General features: G+C 45.7%; 1 protein-coding gene across 2 annotated transcripts in view; it reads right to left on the bottom strand.

The window, feature by feature from the left end:
- RNF213 (ring finger protein 213) overlaps nt 1-20,300 on the bottom strand; it is a 49,499-nt gene that overhangs the window by 2,689 nt on the left and 26,510 nt on the right. Inside the window, exons 29-61 of one of the 2 annotated variants that reach the window (XM_086762670.1) lie at nt 19,975-20,093; nt 19,158-19,280; nt 18,359-18,444; nt 17,397-17,544; nt 16,889-17,024; nt 16,264-16,452; nt 15,685-15,824; nt 15,091-15,245; nt 14,528-14,740; nt 13,982-14,163; nt 13,168-13,288; nt 12,957-13,057; nt 12,517-12,696; nt 11,821-11,984; nt 11,623-11,725; nt 10,799-10,913; nt 9,688-9,898; nt 8,507-8,697; nt 8,064-8,192; nt 7,120-7,230; nt 6,634-6,876; nt 6,064-6,145; nt 5,402-5,436; nt 4,980-5,074; nt 4,280-4,439; nt 3,784-3,964; nt 3,267-3,358; nt 2,408-2,659; nt 1,955-2,087; nt 1,175-1,258; nt 640-820; nt 313-514; nt 92-169 (exon numbers count right to left, since the gene is read on the bottom strand). In XM_086762670.1, coding sequence (XP_086618796.1) covers nt 92-169; nt 313-514; nt 640-820; nt 1,175-1,258; nt 1,955-2,087; nt 2,408-2,659; nt 3,267-3,358; nt 3,784-3,964; nt 4,280-4,439; nt 4,980-5,074; nt 5,402-5,436; nt 6,064-6,145; nt 6,634-6,876; nt 7,120-7,230; nt 8,064-8,192; nt 8,507-8,697; nt 9,688-9,898; nt 10,799-10,913; nt 11,623-11,725; nt 11,821-11,984; nt 12,517-12,696; nt 12,957-13,057; nt 13,168-13,288; nt 13,982-14,163; nt 14,528-14,740; nt 15,091-15,245; nt 15,685-15,824; nt 16,264-16,452; nt 16,889-17,024; nt 17,397-17,544; nt 18,359-18,444; nt 19,158-19,280; nt 19,975-20,093 — 4,735 coding nt within the window. Of the gene's footprint in view, nt 1-91; nt 170-312; nt 515-639; nt 821-1,174; nt 1,259-1,954; nt 2,088-2,407; nt 2,660-3,266; nt 3,359-3,783; nt 3,965-4,279; nt 4,440-4,979; nt 5,075-5,401; nt 5,437-6,063; nt 6,146-6,633; nt 6,877-7,119; nt 7,231-8,063; nt 8,193-8,506; nt 8,698-9,687; nt 9,899-10,798; nt 10,914-11,622; nt 11,726-11,820; nt 11,985-12,516; nt 12,697-12,956; nt 13,058-13,167; nt 13,289-13,981; nt 14,164-14,527; nt 14,741-15,090; nt 15,246-15,684; nt 15,825-16,263; nt 16,453-16,888; nt 17,025-17,396; nt 17,545-18,358; nt 18,445-19,157; nt 19,281-19,974; nt 20,094-20,300 lie in introns of those variants that run through there. The other variant, XM_086762671.1, reaches the window with a different exon arrangement.

The following is a 20,300-nucleotide window of genomic DNA, read 5'->3' as shown; positions in this document are numbered from 1 at the left end:
AACAAGGCAAGGGACAGAAGACAAGCCTGACATTTCTTGGGATGTCAGGGGTCACATGCTTGCCCTGTTTCCTCCAATGCAAAAAACCCACCTGATCCAGCTTATTCCTGACATCATTAAACAGCTGTTCGTAATTCCGATCATGTCTGTACACGAGGGTAGGTATTCCCTGTCAGGAGAGAAGCCCATGGTAACCTTTGGTGACACTGCTAACCCTGCGACAGTGCGTGCCTAGCTGCAGCAAGCACTGCAGGGCTCCAACCCCAGCCAAGAAGCTGTCTGCAGAAAACACAGCTAGCTGCTTTCTCCTACTGTTAGGGTGATGAGTGGTTTCCCCTGCAGGAACTTGCTGATGACTTGCTGCTGGATCCTCTCCAGATCGAAGTCCTGCAATGTTTCCCCTCCCTTCTCCATGCTGTACTGGCAGTTGGACAAGATCAGAGGAATCAGGTCTCTCTCAACCTCATAACTGATCAAGTGCAGGTCAGCCACTTCTGACGGACTGATCAAGTATCTGCAGAAGAGAAAACAGTCTCCGTGTAAAGCGAGAAGCCTTGATGAAGCAGGGAAAGCTGATTGTGTGGTAGCAGGTAATACAACAGAGCTCAAAAAAAATGCCTAGCTGGAATAGCAACATACCTGTCATCTTCCTTGATGTGTTTGTTCACTGAGTGGACAAAGTCATTGTGCAGACTAATGAGATAACTGGCTAAGGCTGTGGAGCAGAGGCCCAGCCCCTGGCGACGTGGCAGGAGGACTTCAAGATTGCTGTCCAGGGTCAGATCAGCATCACAGTAGCCTTTAGGAAGCTTAATTTCCCCTGAAATAAAAAGCAGAGAAGACTGCTCGAGGTGGTCCAGATGCAGCCCAGATGAGCACACATCTCCTGAGCTGACCCAGGTCAAGAGAAAGTACAGAACCTGAAAAAAGCAGCACTCTTTCCATCACTTATAAGCGCTACAGGGAGCAAGTTCAGGTAAGAATACTACAAAAGGGAAACACCTAGATCTTCTTAAACCTTTAATGGCCAAGGCCAGTTTTGAGGATGTCTCAGCATCACTGGTGGGAGAAACTTGAACCGTTGAAGGGTGGAAGCAGAGGAGCGTTGTCTGACAGCTGGCAAGCTCTTGCTTCCATCACTCTCAGAATGGTGCTGGGAAACAAAGGTACTCACCATTGGTGTCCAGCGAGCTTCTCAGCTTGTTCCAAACAGACAGAAACACATTCACTCTCCTCTGGAACAGGTCCCTCATCACATCTGAAGAATAAGACAGATGAACCCTTGAAACACCTTTTACTGGCAACACCATGAAACACCATGAAACTTTCAAAGTACACCACTGAACTCTAGGCAACTACTCCAACAGATCAAGAGAGACTCAACAGACATTAAACAGTTCTCTAATGTTATCAAACTGGTCATTTGCTCTGATTGTTTATATTCTTCCATTATTGACTGCTATTGGCCCAGGCTGTAGGGCTGGATGGATTGTTGGTCTGGTTCAGCATGACTTAGGTACTTCTCCACAAGTATTTAAAAACATAAGTAATTGCACTTAAGTACAATTGAAGGGGTTGACACAAAATGTCTGTATGCTGCTCCCAAATGGAAGTGGAAGACATCTGCCCACCCCTTAGGCAGGCCCTGCTCTAGGGTAGAGCTTAAAAATTCAACATACCCACTGCTGCATTCAGGGATTTATCTTGCCTATTTCTGAGCAGAGTTCCCACCCCTTGTGAAAAATCTTCCTGTACTTAATTGTCTTTAAAGCCATCTGATGACTTTTCCAAGCATAACTCCAGGGTAGGGTCTCCGATTCATTTGGATGGGAGTTAAAAGGAAAATAGGAAGGCTTAAGATTGCAAGCTTGAGAGAAGTTTTCACCTTCGTTTTCAACTGGACTATCCAGTGCTCTTTATTTCACTAATTACAGTTTTGGCAGAGGCTTCTCACCTGAGAGGGGTTCGTTGAGGAAGTCTCTGATTGAGCAGTGCTTGGCATCAGCGGTGTTCTGAAATCGCCTCACCAGGTCTCTCTGCAGAGCCAGAATCTCTGGTAAGAATTTAACCAGCCTCAGTTCTGTTTCCTGGAAAAGGAAAGGGGGCCTGTGAGTGAGGCTGTCCTTGGACAAACCAGTTTTGAATGCTTTTATGGAATTACTATTTAAATGTTTAAAAGAAAGAAATATTTTACACATGCAGTCCTCAAGATTACAGAAAGTTATACGAATAAAGACACTATATAATCAAACAGTGGTTTGGTCCTGGGCAACTGGCTCTAGGCAACCCTGCCTGAGCAGGGGGTTGGACCAGATGATCTCCACAGGTCCCTTCCACCCTCAACAGTCTGTGATTCTGTGAGGTGATCTCTGAACATTGCAGTCTCTCATCCCTCTGTTACACTCACCTTCTGCAGAAACTTCCAGAGAAGAGGGACAGTGTCCTTGGCATTCTTTTGCTGGACTACATGGCCTAGGTTCTCCACTGAAATCCTCTTTCGGCAGGTCCACATCTTGGAGTGATGTATGTGACTGTCCTTTGGCAGCTGGGACAGGAAAGTGGCCGGGTCGCCATACACTATTTTCACTACAGGATTGGAAGAAATTCTCTCATCCTCTTGTATTTGTCTATTTAACTTCAGAAGCTTTTTATCCAAATCCTGCATTAAAAAAAAAAAAAAAAAAAACAAAAGAAAAGAAAAAACAAAACTAAAATGAACTTTCAGAATTGGCAGTGTCCTTCACCATGGCACGTTGAACCTCTGCTAGAGTATATTTCCCTAATATCTTGACAAACAATTGACACAGAAATATGTCAAAGAACTCCTAGGGAAGGCATGTAAAACACTCACTGCAATACAGCTGTTTATACCATAGAGTTATTTGTTGTTCTCCAGCTCATCCAACTCACGGGTCTTCCATTCTTGAGGAGATGTACATGGGGGGGAGGGCAGGAAAGGCAGACAGGATTCATTGGGGCAACCATATGCTCACTTGGACAAATACTTTCAGCTGAGCTAAGCCATTTCTGCTTTTCCAGCTATAAAAAGTCATCATAGCACAGTCTCAGACACTCATTTTCACAGGCAGAATGAGGTTGTCTGGCTCTTACAAATTACAGCTAACCTGAAGTTGTGTCACAGATGGCTTTGGCTTTAGGAATAGCTGGGTGAAAAGTGTAGCACAGATATTACAGCAGATCAGATTTCCAAATCAGTGGATTTTGAACTGCTCAACTACGGAAATTTTATACCACAAGTTTCTCACCTCCAACTCAGGAACAATAATTGTATTTGCAACAATTTCTTCCCATTTGTTTCTCTTCTCCTTGGTGGACATCACATCAAACTGACCTGGCCCTGCAACAGGAGTATTTAGTCTTACACCTGCAATATTTCAGTTAAAAGAAAGCACAGATTCCCTAAGCTTCCAGATGTGGCATCCTTGCAAGTTAGATCACACACAGCGTGGGCTACTGTGCTTTGAGTAGCACCTCTGCTTGTGAAGGCTCTCTCAATGTGTCATGAGGTTATTTATCCAATAATTCCTTTTCTGAATTCTGCACCAAACCTTGCATACCCCACATACTCAATGGAAAGAGAAGTAAGCAGCCAAAAATTCTTCACTCCCTACAGCAAGAAACAAGCCTCAAATTTCTAAATCTTCCTCATCAGCTCAGCAACTGCCTGTTGGGAATGGTCTGTTAGCAGAGAAACTAAAGCACTGCTGCCCTTGAAATGCTGGTACAGCTTGCAGAGGTGATATTGCAGGTGGTTTTCCTTACACAGGCCTGGGTGCTGGTGGGGGTCCTTGAGGAGGCTGCTGAGTACAAGATGAAGGATGTTGATAGTCTCATCCACACTCTTCCCCAAAATTTTTGTCAGCTGTGCCAAGTCCTCTCGAATATGCTGCTGCAGGAAACTCCCTGGGTTGTGCACCGGTGGCTTGATAATCTTTTGCAGTGACTGAAGAGAAACAAAAGGGAAGAATGAGCCAGTAACGCCCAGTTCAAGCACAGGGCATACAGAGCTACAGTCTTACCAGAAAGTCTCAGCTCCATCCTCCAGGATTCCTGCCGCTTCAACCCGTAAAGGGTTGCATGCATGCATGCAAGTGCATGGAGGAACCAAAGTCACTCCTGGGCAAGGAGGGAAGTAAATTTGGGTCTCGCATCTTGAAAGACTGCCCTAGTTACTTGGCAGTGTGACGAAAAGGGCCAGCACCAAATAAAGGTTTCACTGCGTTTCATGTGGCCACTTGGAATTGTTATTGGAAGATACCTGAGGATCTTTTATGGCTCCCAGCAACATTGCCAAATGTGTAAGCAAGCGGATCAGAACGAAGACAGCTGGGGACATGGCCCGATCGGACACTCCCATTGTTTTTCTGTGTTGTGCGTCTCCCAGTATGTGGCCAGTTTGAGTTCTGTCTTCACGACTCCTGTTGGAAAGTCTATATATAGTATTTTTTTTACCGTGACAAAAAACACACAAGAGATATCTTTGATACCCACTAATGTCTTTCTCACCCATAGGTTCTTTGAATCCCATAAAGGCTGCCAATTAAAAATGCTACAGGGGAATGAGGACTTCCAGTAAGTTTTGTATAGAAATAAGCCAATTTTCTTGTTTTATTGGCTGATTACTCTTCCTTGGGCATCTCCTCCTAACACTTTTTCTATGAAAGAGGCAATATGCAGCCCTGTAGGGCAAGATTAGCCAAGCTCTGTGCTGGACAGAGAAGCCACTGCTGTTAAAATTAGTAACTTTAACATTCTTATACAAGGGCTGCAAGTGCTGATCCAGAGCATCGAGGAGGAGGGAGCACAAGTTACAGTTACCAGAGCTCTGGAGCTAAGGGAATCCCCACAGAGCACCCTTCAGGGAGCAGCACAAAGTGGTTGGTACCTTTTCCCCTGAAAGCATGATGGGCAAGTACTACATCGTTTAGCGCTGAACAGGTTAATGAATCAAAGCATACCGGAATTCTTGAAAGCCAGGCAATGGTTTATGCTGTTGCCCTCCAACCAGGGCACCACAGTCAAGACAGCGGCTGGTTTCCATGGGGCTGCCACACTAGCAAAAAGCAAAATGAGAACACTCAACTCCAGAGTAAGAGCCTCTCCAGCAGAGGAAGAGAATGAAACAAAAATCCAAGCTGTAAATGTTTAATTTGAAAACTGCTCTATACTGGGCAAAAGACCTCTGCCTCTCTTGCTTCCTAGATTTATGCTATAAACTCTTAGAGCTATTCTAAATTTTACATGACAATGGCAAAATGATTACTAATACAGAGAACTTAAAAATGAACTGCTGTGCAATAGAACATAAAAATCAGTAAATAAGCCAGTTTATTATTGAAAACACCACCTGCTTAAAACCCCACCAATCCCATATTCTTACCTCTCCTACGGTGCAGGGGTGACCGTTTGGACATGCTATCAAGAAAGAGAAACAAACAGGACAGTATTACAAGACAGATTTATAAAGCCCCTGTTACTTTCTTTCATAGGGATCATCACCTTGGAGCAAGAAATATGTTTCAAGATCTAATCAAAAGCACTGACAGTCCCAAAGCTCAAAGGAGCAGTAGGCCCACATAGGAACCCAAGGAATTTTTTCAGTGCTTCTCTCCTTGTGCAAGAAGGAATGGAAGCCTGAAAAATTCTGCTACTGAGCACCAAATGGGCTGGTAGGCATGAACGCTCCCAGCCCCTGGTTCCTCGTCTGCAGTGAGATCCTGCTGTGGAAAGCAGAGAACCAAAAGTCGGCCAGGAAGGTGGCGAAGTGGTCCTCTTCTGCTCACACCATTTGAACATTGTCAGAAGTAACAGGACAGGTCTTCTGTACCCTCAAACTTTGTAAACAGCTATAAACTTGAGACTAAACAGAAGCTCAACGCACTTTAGTGCATTACCCACACAAACCGTAGCTACAAATCTTAACGTACAAAGGATAACTCATGCTGAGAAAAGCAGTGTGTTTGTCTTCACATTTGGAAGAATTTCATTCAAAGCCCAAGGATTCCTTTTCAATTTCTTTCACAGCCAGTCAGGAGCACTTACTGTACCAGCGCAGAGTGGCCACTCCTTCCCAGCCCCTTGCCTGAGCCATTATATCTTCTGGCATTGTAGGCAGAAAAGAGTGCTATGGAGGAAAAAGGAAAAAGAGTGACAGATGAATATATAAATCTGTTCATTCCTGAAGCAGTTGCTCACTAGTTCCTTACTCATGATGGGGAGCAAGAGACACCTGAAAGCAGAGGTCATGCAGATGGTGCACATGCACATTTTCTAATTCTGCCTTTGAAAACCCACTCTTAAGAACTGTCAATATTGTTAAGCTTTGCATGTGCACTCTCTAGACATCCTGAACCAGATTCCTCCTGGGGTGGCCTGATGTACCCTGGTGTCTACCAGCACATTTCCTTACACCCTGGATAGCCAGAAGTAGAGCAGCAGATCCCTCCACCCCGACTCAGCCTAGGGCTCCATGGGTCATTATCCTCTAGCGCACACAGGTCTCCACAGTATGAGCTGCCAACTGCTTTCAGACTGGCTCACTCAAATATCAGCAAAGGATACAAGAAAGAACAATCGATATGCTGAATTGCTATCTGAGTTGAACCTCTGTACCTCCATCGTCTGCGGGCGGAATGCCAGATTCCTCAGGGGCTGCAGGATGGGGTTCTGCCCGCACAGCAAGACAGCTGCGGTGTGGACAGCCATTTCGATTAGTGCTCCATTGTGGCTGAAGCTTTGAGGATCCACTGTCAGAGACAGCAGTGCATTCGTCACAAGAGAAGCTGCAAATTGCTGCAGATCTGGAGAATTCAGGACTTGGGAGTTCTGAATGAACTTAGCCATAGCATCTGTTTGCTGAAAACACATATTTAAAAGAAATAAAATCAGCACAATATTGCCCACCAAACTGAAGAGGACCACCAGCTCGTTCCCATGCTGCGTTGCCCACACTTTGAAAACATCTTCAGTCTGCTCAGATCAGGACATAACCATATTTGGGGCAGAAGGACGAAAGGCTCTTCCACCAATGATTCACATCTCATGCATCCTTATCAATGAGACATGTTTGTCACGAGCATCCAAAGCGAAATCTCTTACCTGCTGTTTGGGATGAAGATTTGAGTCACTAACTCCATAGAGGGCAGTGACCTCTCTGAAAATAGCCAGGAGCAGATGGACAGCTTGTACAGCTGGGGAGCTGCTACGTGCCTGGAAAAGAAGAACTGATGAAATGGCACAGAAGAGGCTACAGTTGTCACAGCTGAAGTTTGACAAGGTTTCAGCTGGTTACTGGATGTGCAGGCTTCAGCAGGTCTGTGGTAAAGCTTTCCCCACAAATGAAGGGGTACAGTGCAGAAATGCCTGTTCAAGCCACAAGTAAATGAGTAATCTGACAGCACTCAAGCTGATGGAGGGTTTTACATCAGAAACCTCTCAAGTATTTTATTCTTCTCACATCCAGTCGGAACTGCAGTCTCACTAGGCAGCAACCCATACATGCCTTCCTTCAAACCAAATCAACACACAAGGGAAAAAAAAATAAATCACAACCAGGGTACAATATGGTACTGAGACATTCACAGGCACATCGTTTGCAAACTTACTTCTGAAGATTTTCAAACACAAGATACACATTGGAAAAAGGTTACATTTACACAGAAATCACCTGTTGATTTCTGCATGGCAAGACACAAGGCTAGGGAGATATGGGCAGGCAGGGAGGGGGCATAAAGCTGCTTTGACTATCTGCATGCTCTCCAGTCGGTTGGCTACAAGGTGCCCGTACTGCTCACTGTAAAACAAACCGCTGCAATATATTACCAGGGGAGAAAAGCAAGGGCAAGGTAACGAACAGAAATAACCTCAGAGTTACGTAAAGAAAAACAAACATAGGTGCATCTGCCAGGAGAAGCCACAGTAATGTTCAAGGAAAGGCAAGCCAGGCATCTCCACTGGAAGAGCACTGTCAACAAGAACACAAAGCTTCAACACCAGCCATCCAGAACCCACAACAGGATTATGGTGAGGAGAACGTGCCCTACCTTCTCTGCCTCTAGGAGACCCTCAGTCTTGCACTCAATCATGGCTTTCCCCACAGCATCTCGCAGGACTCTGTAATTCTCGCCACATGCCAGGTAACGGTCAATGTGATTGGACTGGCTGTTCCGGACCTACAAAGGGAAAAGGCCATGGTGAGCACTGTGGATATTAACCAGCCACTGGACAAGGCAGACTCTCCTCTTCCTCCCATGAATTGTGGCATTTCAGCCTTGGCAAGAGACAGTAGGCAGGCATGGCAACCCAAATGGCTTTTCACTGCCCCAAGAGACTCCATTCCATAGAGAGCAAGGATAAGTGATCTCCACAACCGCTCCCACTGTGGTGAGTCCTCCAAGAGCCACGCAATGGTAGAAGCATCCCCCAAGCAGCACAAACAGAAGACTAAGAGGAAACCAGAGCCATCTCCAAAGAGAGACCTCTTTACCTGTTGCAGAACTTCCACTGGAAACACCCAGTTAAACCGTGCCTCCGTTACAAGCTTCTGAGTAAATTCCATCCCATACTGACTAGTAATTTTCCGGACTAGGTAAACACGATGCCAGTTGTTCTTGGTGAGGCTACAGAACATTCTCACATTTGCCAGGTAACGCTGCTTCTCCTCTACCTGGTCTTGCTCTGGATCAGAAAAAAAAAGGGGAAAAAAAAGGCAAAATTACATCCTACCTTGTAAAACTTTTCTGTCAGCACTAGCTGCAGCACCAAGCTCCTTTTACTATACTGACTAATTACACATGAGAGAACTTGAGAGCACTCTCTTCCTCAGAAGCTTATCTAGAGTGTTTCCTCAACTGGATTCCAGATAATGATTCATTTCTTTGACAGAGGATGACATAACTCTACTTCCATTTCCTTCTCTCAGGGTCAAGTTTTCCTATTTACTGGTAGTTTATTCCCAGAGCTCTTCCATCTTGCTTGAGTGGTACTCCATTGTCTTAACTGCCAATGTGATGGTGCTCCCTAAGAACGATCTCCTGGGATGCATTCTGCTAGCCTGACATCCTTGATGCAAGGGCCAGACACTGACGTCCCCTGGAATCAGTTACGTTACCGATCTTCATGGACTGTGTAAGTATCTGAGACTCTCCACACACTGTTCTCCTTTATTGGGTCAGCAAATCAGCTCAAAATTCATTTTACTTATTTATTTTGAAGTATCTCTTCATCCTTTTTAGCCGCACAGAGCTCTCATTCGTATAAACAATAAGCCTTACAGCAGTTGTGTATCTGAAGCATCATTTATGCTTTACTCATTTATTCATTAAAGTTCAATTTAGTTGGTCCTAAAGAAAATTTCATTCTTAGCACCTGGAAGATAAAATATATCTCCTTCCAAAGGTGCAACTGCTACGTGACTACACCCGAGGGGTCACTGGCAGAGCCTTGCTACTACTTATAGAGCATTGCTAACACATGGTACAGAGTACAAATAACAACTGACACTCCCGATGAAAGAGAAAGTAAAAAGCCTGATGCACTCATTCTTGGCCACGCATCAAAACATGTTCTGGCACACCACAAGTGCACTGACTGTGCCCAGTCCATCTCCCATGGTGACTTTGCTCCATATGCAGCATTTCTATTCAACAGCAGAGCAATCACACTCACCTGTGGGCTCAAGCAAGTCAAAGAGCAGCTCTGCAGCCCTACTCAGGTACAAGCGAACCTTGGCCACTGCCTGCAGGTATTCAACGGATGACTCCTGAGGAGCTTCCTGACTGTTCATTGGGAGATAGCTCTCTGGAAAGCCTCTGTCTCCAGGCAGATGGTTTATATCCTTATATCCGAGGCTGCCCTCAGACTTTTCACACATGGAATCCTAAAGATAGGCCAGAACATTGCATGAGTGGCACAAACACTTCAATCAGATGTCCCATGCATTGGCACTTTATATCTCCAATGCGTCCACGCTGCAGTAAGCACACTAAACTTCCATGTCTCTAGTGGCACCCTCCACCCCAGAACCTCCCTGTGATCTCTCTGGTGCTCATCCTAAACCTCTGCCACGCCACCAAACTCCTTCAGCAATGCACCCAAGCCCTGTCCCGTATCCCCTAAGCATGCAGCTGATCAAGAGAGTTATGAGCATGCTGAGCAGCCATAGATATGCTGAAACACACACCACATGCTCCAGGATGCCAAGCTCCACCTGTCTTTCCCTTTGCAAGAATGCAAATTTTCATCTTATCTACAAAATCACCATTTTAATGAAAACTATATGAAATGAAACCTCTACCCTGCAGTCAAATTTGTTTGAAGTTGTCCAAAGCATTCAAAGTTATGCAAGGGAAGGAAAGGGAACAATCCAAACAGCACAATAATCTAAAGTTCTGCAAGCAAAAAAGTGACTGAAAACAAGAAAGCAGTCCAGTAGTGGACTACCGCAGCTAGAAATCCCTCTGCTTGCTGTGCTCCTGTGTCAGAGTCTGAGTCTTACTGGGCCTCACTTAACACTTAGACACCTGTCCAAGGTGTCCAGGAGAAAGAACAATTTAGGTAATGCTGCAAACACACACAAGCCTTTCTCAAAAAGCAAGGCTGGAGAGCAGGTTCTGACCAGAGGATTTGGTAGAAACTTCCCTCTTGAGCTTTCTAGTTGGGCAGCTAGTTAAGGGCACGGGAAACTTGCGTAAAATTACAAAAAAATTTCTGTTCCTGATTTTTTTTTTATTCCTGAAACAGTTTTATTGCCCAGCTTTTACCTACCCAGCACTCTTACCTCTAAGCAGTTGACAAAAAGCAAGTAGAGTTCTTTTTTATCATTTTTCTCTAGGATCTTGTTGTGCTCTACCTGGGACAGGTAGTGTTGCACATCCTTTTTCACTTCATTGAAGCTACAGGAGAGAGAAACACTCCCTTACCACAACAGCAACTACTTGTCTTCTAAACCATGACTGAACTACTGGTTACGTCCATGCGACAGGCTGGGGTCAACTCTGCATCCATCTGGAAGATGGAAAAGCAGTTGTGCCATGTTTTGCCAGACGTCATCTAGCTTCAGTCTGAGCTAGGCTTTTATCATCAACAATGCCAAATTAGCATTTCTAGGGCGTAAGTCATCTGATCTGTTTGAAGCATCTGTTTTAGGAGATGCTCACACTTGAGAAATGGCTTTGTGTGCACTGACTGCAAAGAGAGGCTGGAGGAGCTAGCGTGAATGAAGATATCTGTGTAAGCACACAAAACATCATTCCTCATTAAATGTCTGTGGCTGAGGAGTATCGCTTCGCTGATCTAGAGCGCATCAATTAGCCAGCTATCTTTAGGTTACCCAAGCCACCCATGTTCAGCACAGGTTTAGGTTAAGAATAGCTAGGTAAACCTTGGCACAGACTGGTCAGGTACTTCAACACAAGCTACATGCAAGCCAGCCAAATTGCGTGACTAATGCAGAGGCACAGGATGAACTTCACCTGTAACGATTCAAATTCAATGAATAGCAGGGAAGTGAGGAGAACAATCAGATCAGTTTGATGAGGTCATGAAAAACAAAGCTGAACCACTCCCTAGTGTAACAGCCATCAGTTGTCTGACTGTGCTCACCTGTACTTCAAGAGGAGCTTCAGCATTACTGAGCGGATAATCGGAGTTTCATCCACTTCATCGTTAAATGGGGACAGAAATTTTGTGTAGATAGCAGGGTGATCTGTGGAGATAAGAAAAATACAAGTTTAGCAGGTGAGAGAATGTGGCAAGAGAATCAGCTCCACAAGGCTGAGCATCAGGATGAAGGGAGCTCACCTGAACCCTTCAGAAGGCTTCTGTGGACAAACAGCAGACTAAGGAGCTCTTGGATCACCTCTGCCTCAGGGGGTTCATTGTCCTTGAAACACATGGTAGTGATCACATCTATGAAGAAATTATTGCATCTCTGCCGGAACAGGGCATTTCTCGCTATGGCATCTCTATGGGAAGGGTGGAAAGCATGGGGACAATGTTGAAATACAGAATCATTGAAATAATGGATGAAGCAAAGCAGATACAGGCAAAAGTCACCAAGGTGACACTTTCCAGCTTCCCAAAAGGCTGCATTTGTGCAACACTTCAGTAGTGTTGTTTGCAGGGGCTGTATCACATTCACAACTAAGATCACAAGAGGCAGTATGATGTCAGACACATTTACTGAGAGTTTTTTGCTAAGCTATCACAAAGCAATCCAAGGTTACAAGCAGTTCCCTCGTCCAGTTCAGCCACTGACAGTGCTTTAGCTTTACAGGGTTTTGTAACTACAGTTTTCTTATGGGGCCAAGGCTATTTCTTCCCTACTTTTGAAACAATAAAGAGAAAGTGGACAGGACCCGTTCCAGTTCCTGAAAGAGCAGAGCAGAGTTCCCTTCACCCATTCTGCTCCTGTTGTCAACTTCAGAGTCGCCAATCAGAATTTCCTCATACAAGCAGCCCCACTGCAATGCGTCCACCTTGGACAGGGTGGAGTACCTGAGCTCCACGGAGACATTTAGAGGAACATCCGCCATGGCAACTCTGCAGTATGGACAATGCATCTGTGCTGGTATTAGCCACGTTCTGATGCACTTCTGACAGAACACATGGTAGCAAGGCAGGCAGACTGGATCCTTTGGCTCTCCCAGGCAGATCAGACATGACTTCAGGCCATATCTGTAATTCAGAAACAGCAATGAGCACGTCTGCTCCAATGTTGTCTTACCAAAAGCCTTCAATAAGATGTTCACCTGCAACTAGACCAAGAGGAGGTCATGTAAGACCTGCCGGCTAACTGCTTAGGCTTTAGGGTGCAAAATGAAATGGAATTTATTGTTCTTCATTTGGCTTTCATTACATCGTGTGCAGCACTGCCTTACGCTGGCAACATATGCAACATTCCTACTAGAGCCTGCGACTTGTCTCAATGTCACTACCTGTAGAGCCTGTTGCCGACTTCGTCCTTACACTGGCACAGTAGTTTCATCACTGAAACAAAAGTTGGATGAGTCTTCATGTCTGAATCGTGCTGAAAACACTGCAGAGGAAAAGGACAAAGCTAAATGACTCAGCTTTAATATCCGAGACAAAAATTGACATGATCAGCAGAAGCAAACAGGGAAGAGGTGAAATCACATCTTTGCTTACCTTGGCAAGAAGCAAAGTATATTTTTTCACTAAATTCTCAAATTCTGGCATCAGAGTGTTGATGCCAACCAACACGTGTTCTACAAACAGAGACATGGCGAAAACCCGGTTCCAGCAGACTCTGTGGGAAGGAAAGTTTGATTTTAAAAAGTACCATTATGAGCTGAGAGCATGGACGGCAGTGCAGTGTCAGGTCAGTCCAATGATCTCACTGCTTTTCATGCTCTTCACTACAGCATTTGTGCACTTCTCATGCAACTTCTTGCTTTGCCCTCTGGTTATCAGCCCTGGCTTTTTGTCAAGGACGCAGCACATGCCAGCAGCTAACAGTAAGCTTATGGCAGAGGAGCCTGTCCTGTGACAGCACTGCAGCAGAATTAAGACAACTGCAAAGACCTTCTCATGCCTCTAACTTCTGTATCAAAGAAGTAACTAAAAAAAATTATTCAACATGGTTAAACTAAAGGTCTGTTAGAAACTCACAGTCTTTATGTACATGGGATGAAGTGGGGAGACATTGCTGGTTAACAGGAATCTAATGGGAGTTTTAAATAACTCCTGAACCCAGCTGGAATGCACTGGGTGATAGTGCCAGATTTACAGGAGAATCTACATGAGATGAGGGGGAAAAAAAAAAATCTGGTTCTTGATCACGTACCACAGCTTGGTACGTGACTGAGCCTAGCAGGATCCTGGGAGGGTTTGCAACGTTTTTGAGAAGAGCAGCATCAAATTAGCTGTCAGCCTGCACTAATATTCTTATCAGTACAGGTCTTTTGCCTTGCAAGATTGTGAGCAGATCTGTGGTACATACTCAAGTTCTTTTAGCAGCTGATGGCACCGACTCCCACTCCGCTGTAATTTCTTCTCTTTACAAAGAAATTCAATGGGCATACGAAGATTCTTCACTTTCTGCAGCCACACCTCTGGAGGGGCCGTCTGCACTTGATTCTCCAGCTCTTCAGCACATATGATTGCAGCTAACACATCTAAAACCTAGAAACACACAGGGTGTAAGCATAACGCAACAGTTGCTCTCCATCTGGTTTGCTACAGCACGTGTTGTACTGAATAGTGTTAGTGTTCCACTCGATTACCAAGCTCTGTAATTCTCATGCTCGTGGCTCAGATCATTAGCACACCCTGTTAACCAATACGAAAGCAGAGCAAACTATTTTAAATCCTGCTAGTAACAATGGTAACATAGCAGATTATTCCTAATGCTGAGGATCCTAACTGAGCTTGTGCTGCCCACTTTACTGCTGCTGAAACCAAAAGAAGACAGAACACTAGCTAATTCAGTGAAGACAGAGCTCTCTGCTAGGGCTGAGGATCACAAAATGCCTGGCAGTGACTCTACCATCTCTGTATGCGGTATTCCATATCCTTCCTGGTTAATAAGGTAGTCAACCACACCGGGGTGCACGGCCAGAATCCTGGAAAAGTTCTGCAGGCGGCTCTTGAACTGATTGTATCCAACGTGGACCCAAGGCAAGGATGGCACTGTCTCCCCTCTTCGCAGAGACGTTGCCTTCCGTTGCTCTATGCAGGATACGAACGCAATTCGCAGACACTGAAAGTTTAGAAGAAAGTTAAAATCAAAATTAAAGAACTTTTATAATTCATTTTGTACTTGAAATCCTGGCAAAATTCTCTGAAAGAAGAGAATGAGTACTTTACAAAGACAGCCTTAAATGATGTGTCAATTTTTATAGGTGCTCCTCTGGAAGTGCTTTTCTAAGTAAGGTCTCAGCAATTTCAGCCACCATTCAGTGCCAAGCACATCTGCTTTGTGGCTATCTTGCTATTAGTCTGTCTCGGGGGGAATTTTGTCTGAGAAGGCAAGACTGATACAGAAGGACACCTTCACAGGCATCATGCTCTTCATCCAAACGGTTTCCAGCCCTTGTTCCAGACACTGACCTGCAGCTCCTCTAGGGAGGACACACCAATGGCCAAGACAATAAAGTCTGTGATATAGCACTGGAAGATCATCTGCCTTTCTTCCTCAGTCAGAGCAGAGATAAATTTTCCCAGTGCAGTTTTCTGGAAGATATCCACAAACTTCTCAGCTTGGTCTGGAAAATGAGAATGCAGAGAAAAGCTGAATATGAGGAGGAGGCTGGGTTTGACACAGCTTCTGTCCCAGAGAAACTGACACCTAATTAATCACCGATCCATGCAGCACTCCTTCATTCAGAGCACTAGCAAGGGGTTCAAGGGCAGGCCTTCCCAGCCCAGGCACCAGTGCCGCATTTACAGAATTTCATCCTGTCGTTAACTCTTGGCAGTTCCACAGCATTTTGAATGCAAGGGCACAGAATAGGTGAGAAAGACCAATAGCGAGAAGCACAAAGAAAAGCTAGTTGCACAAAGCTCTGCTGGCTCACAAGAGCACAGAAGGATTGCAGGTGACTCCAGATCACAGAAAAGTAGAGGCATGGTAGCGACCAACCAGAGTTTACAGGGCAGGTGGTCGGAGATGCTTTGCATCATGAGCTCAAGCCAGGCTCTCACCTTCAGTGTTTTGGATGTATTGAGCTTCCAACCACATCTCATCCAAGTACTCCTTTATCCTCCAGCTGAAGGGCATCTCATTCCCAGCATCAGCAGACACCATCATGTTGTTCTGCACCAGAATTATCTCTGGCTGAGAGCTAGGAGATTAAAAGGTCATTAATACACTGGGCTTTTGCCTGGGAAACACATTCAGACAACAGAGGCAGGAAGCTGCAGAAAGCAAGAACCCAGAAGGGGATGAGGGAAGGGGAAAGAACCAAAGGACTCGTTAACCCGTGTAGCGTTACGACTCAGTAATCGTTCCCTGGCAAAAGCGCTGTAATGACAGGACACGGGGGGTTCAAGGGCTGGGTAAGAAGTGTGAGCACACCAAGAGCTAGAGAGCAAAGCCCAGGAGCACTGGGGATAAGGTAGGAAGAACACATTTCTGAAGTCACCAAGAACTGCCCTGCTGCCTTCGGCACAACACGGGGGAGCAAGCAACAGTATTAACCTCCGCTGTGGATTTAAAGCCAGGGCTGGATTGGTTTCCGTGCAGCCAGCCCAGCCCTCCAGCTGCTCTCTCCAGTGGCTCACCTGTTCGTACCCACACGGTAAGGGACAGTCAGAAGTTTTGTATCACTGAAGATGAACATCCACAGGTTTGTCACCCACTCAGCTGCCGGCCTGGCCAACAGCTCCAGATTGCCATTTCTGTCTACGACAGCAATCAGGAGAGCCAGGAATGGAGTGATCACGTTCTGGACTCGTTTCCACAAGGTGTGCCTTTGGGGGCAGAGAGAGACCAAGAAACCCAGAGGGAAGGTGAGCAACGGTATCTGCAAATCAGGTGGTGGTTGTCCTGAAAAACTGCTGACATTTGCGTGTGAAAAAGTAATAATTCTGCCTTTAATGGGGAAAAACCACCACCAAATAAAAATCCTACACTTCTCTCACTCACGGCTGGCCTGTAATCCCACTGTTGCGCTCAAAGCCCTTGTGCATGTGCATTCCTGTCCCAGTACAGCCCATTTAGCTGTAAGTCACCCTCCCTCAGGAACCAGGAGAGGAAAAAACTGCTTTCAGAGAGTTTCCAGCACAGGCTGGAGTTTGACACTGCAAATATTCAGATTACACAGAACTGCTGTCTCTGCTGCACAGCTGCCATTTGCAGACTTTTCTTGGAAGCCTGCAGGTTATGAGATCTTGCTGCGGTCCTCACCTGAAGGTGCCTGCCTCCTGGAGAGCATTGAGGTTCAAAGCCTCCCGAAGCACCCAGTTTTTTGGGTGAAGGGAATTTTCTTCTTGCTTCTTCAAAAGGTAGCAGAGACGAGCCTTTGTTATCTTCAGGAAAGAGGCTAGAAAACAACAGGGAACTTGCATTTTCTCTTCTGTTGGCATTGGCTCCAAATCCAACTATCACACCAAGCGCAGCATTTTACAATTGTTTCAATAATCAGGCAACCAGGGATAAAACAGACACCAGAGCTAGCGAAGCCAGAGAAAAAGTCACGACCTGAGCTTCAGGAAAAGCCCTACAGCCAAAGGAGTGACAGACTGGAGCACAGACATACACATTCTTGGGAGATTGCGAGGGAGATCCACCTTGTTTACCCTACAGCAAGGACCACTGACCCTTGGGTCCCCAGGGAATTAACTTACATGGTTTGGTGGTCCCCTAGATGCTCAGGGACACTGCCCACTACCTGCTGCAGCCAAGGAACACGTACCTTTCAAGTCATCCTCTTTGGAAAGAAGGCCAAGGAGAATCTTAATTCGCTTTCTGCTTCGGCTAAGATCTTCATTTTGGTCCTGTAGCATCCCCACAGCACTTTGTACACAGGTCCTCAGGAGAACAGTGGTGTCCAGGATTTCACCCTTCCCAGGAACAGCGTGCAACATTACTCTCCAGTTTTACACCCTTGCCCCCAACACATCCATCTTAAAACGATTATAATGCTCTCTAGAAAGTACCCCCTGCATCCCCTCTCCCAGTTTTCTTCTCATCTCAGGCTGCAAATTGAAGTTATTTTTTTGCTATCAAGTACATGATGCAACTTCTGTGGCCCTTTCAAACTGGCATGCAACACAGCATTTGTATTGGTAAGACTCTTAGAGGGGGGAAAATTCAGCAGTTCAGGGCAAAAAGTAGAAATTATAAACATGACTAGGGAAAATATGCCCTCCCTGGGAGATGCTTAGGCACTAGAGGGGCAAAAGCCAGGTGCAGTCACCATCATGTGGTGCATTCTCCAGCTCATGCTGTCAGGGGAACACGAGCCAGTCTTAGCATGGCTGCAGCACAGCAAAGTCCACAGCCAACTCCAGCACAGCTTCAAACACACGCCCCAGTCAGAAAGGACAAACAGCTGGAGCGGCAGGCTCAGAATCACAGTTCTCAGCCTTAGGGTGTAGAAAGACAAGAGAAGCTTTTAAAATTTATTTTTAAAAATTAGGAGTATGAAAGGACTAAGGAATTAGAGGGTCCTTAGAATGGTTTACTTCTTTAGTGATACTGATTGAGCAGTGGGAGGAGGAATTTGTGTCTGATAATTAACATTCACGATGCAAATAATATTCCTGATGGATTTCAAGTGAACGGGGATGCAAAAGGTGTGTTGCACTTATGGATGACAAAGAGCAGGGAGCCACATTGACAGCTGAGAAACAAACAAATGTGTTCTGAACTGACCTCATAGTGCTCTGCTTCTGGCACTGGTGCTTCAGCAGCCACCTCATTTTCCTCCTGTTCTTCTCCATTCACAGGCAGAGCTGCAACTAAGGTGTAGAATTTTTATTAGAAAGAAGTAGTATGCTTCTGCATCAGTTAGATAAGAGTTTATTTAGCAACTGCATCCCAGAGCAGCAGAACATCTGTCAGAGACCCATTATCGCCTGCATGAGTAGCTGAGATCCACCTCTCTAAACACAGCTACAGCTGCGAGGGCTGTCAGGCTTCCTGCAGCAAGAACTGGAAGAAATGACACTCAGAGCCAACGCGCTAAGCTCTGCTAGAATCTTATTTGGCAGTATGGTGAAAGGAAAAAGTGTAAGAAAACATTGAGTGGAAAGAAAAAGTCTTTTTAACCTTCCTATAGGCTTAGGTGAACAGATCTATATTCACACCAGTGACCTATTCTCTGGAGTGACTCCCTGTCAGTGGTCTCTGCCATACAGCATCTGCTGCCTCCTGAGCAGAGACAGAGCACTCGGGGTGCTGAGCAGTGCAAATACCACATTTTTGTCAAAAGAAAATGACCCGAAGTTACAGTAATGAACTGAATAGACATATAAGCTGGTAGCCATGTGGTGATTCCCACAAAAAAAACCAAAAAAAAAACCAAAAAAACCCCCAGATGTTGAGCAAGGAAAATCATTAGATATGTTGTACCAGGCGTAAGTTCCACTAGCACGAAGTCTGGGACTGCATCTCCCCTCTTCCCCACTGGCTTATCAACACCACCGGCTGGCACAGCCGGCATGCCGCTCACCTTTGGCTTTACCTGAATCCTCACAGAATATCTGGCTGATGGTGAGGTTCTGCAGGGCAGTCATATCGGAGATCATGTCTTTGGATCTGCGGAGATCATCTATATGCACTGACTGCCACAGTCCTAAAGACAGAGGGGGAAAAAAAAAAACAAACAAAAATCATTTCATGCCTGCAGTACCGCACGTTCTAGAAGAGCTTCCCAAGATCTCCCAGCACCTGTGGGCTAGCAGTTCGCATTCAGAGCTCGCTTGCTCTCACTTCTTGATGCAGAAAGGGAAAGAGCAATTCACTTTGAACATGCTAATGCACACAACCCAGACTGATGGGATGTGTGCACTACCCGGGCTTTGAGGCTCTTCCAACCCCACACACACAGCAGCAACCTTGCTGCTGAAAGCAGAACATGTAAGCACGTACTTAGGAACCCACTGGAGGACGAGGCTCTGAGCAACCTGATCTAGTTGGAGATGTCCCTGCGCCTTGCAAGGGGGTTGGACTAGAAGACCTTGAAGGTCCCTTCCAACCCAAACCATTCTGTGATTCTATGGTGTGCATTTGCTGCTCCCCAGCTGACTAGAAGAGGACTCATCTGTCAGTGGGCAAGGCAAGGTGCTCTCACAGAGGAGACTAGGAGTCCAAGGTACTGACTCCCCAGGGGCAGTCCTTGTGGGTGAGGGGAGCAGCTCTGGCAACCCTCAGGACACACTGATTCCAGATTTTAAGCATTAAATAGGAAGGTGAACAAGAGAAACGTTGCTCTGGTACGTTTGCCTGAAGCCAGCTGTAGAGCAAGGAGCCACAATGGCCAGACCTACCTCCATGGAATCCCACGTAGGATGTTCCTCCTTCCACCCGGGAAAGCTTCATAATAAAATAAACAAAGACAGAGACTTCTCCCAGGTCCACCTTGTTGATTTCATTAACAACAGTGTATCTGCAACAAAGAGAAAACGCTGTAGAAGATGAAAGAGACAATGGCCACAAAATCTTTCCCCTGTCAGAGGGCACATTTTTTCCCTGTACAGACAAGTGACTCGCTCACCCCTTCCTCCCAGCTGACTGTGCTGAGCCCACCACCTCTAGCTATGCCTTGAATGACACCCCTGATCCTCAGCTCTTCAGGACTTCTGCAGCTGATGGC

This window comes from Chlamydotis macqueenii, chromosome 18 (genome assembly GCF_036417535.1).
Source record: "Chlamydotis macqueenii isolate bChlMac1 chromosome 18, bChlMac1.mat, whole genome shotgun sequence".
NCBI classification, from domain to species: Eukaryota; Metazoa; Chordata; class Aves; order Otidiformes; family Otididae; genus Chlamydotis; species Chlamydotis macqueenii.
The sequence above is the reverse complement of the archived record's forward strand: the minus strand, read 5'-3'. Positions and strand labels throughout refer to the sequence as shown.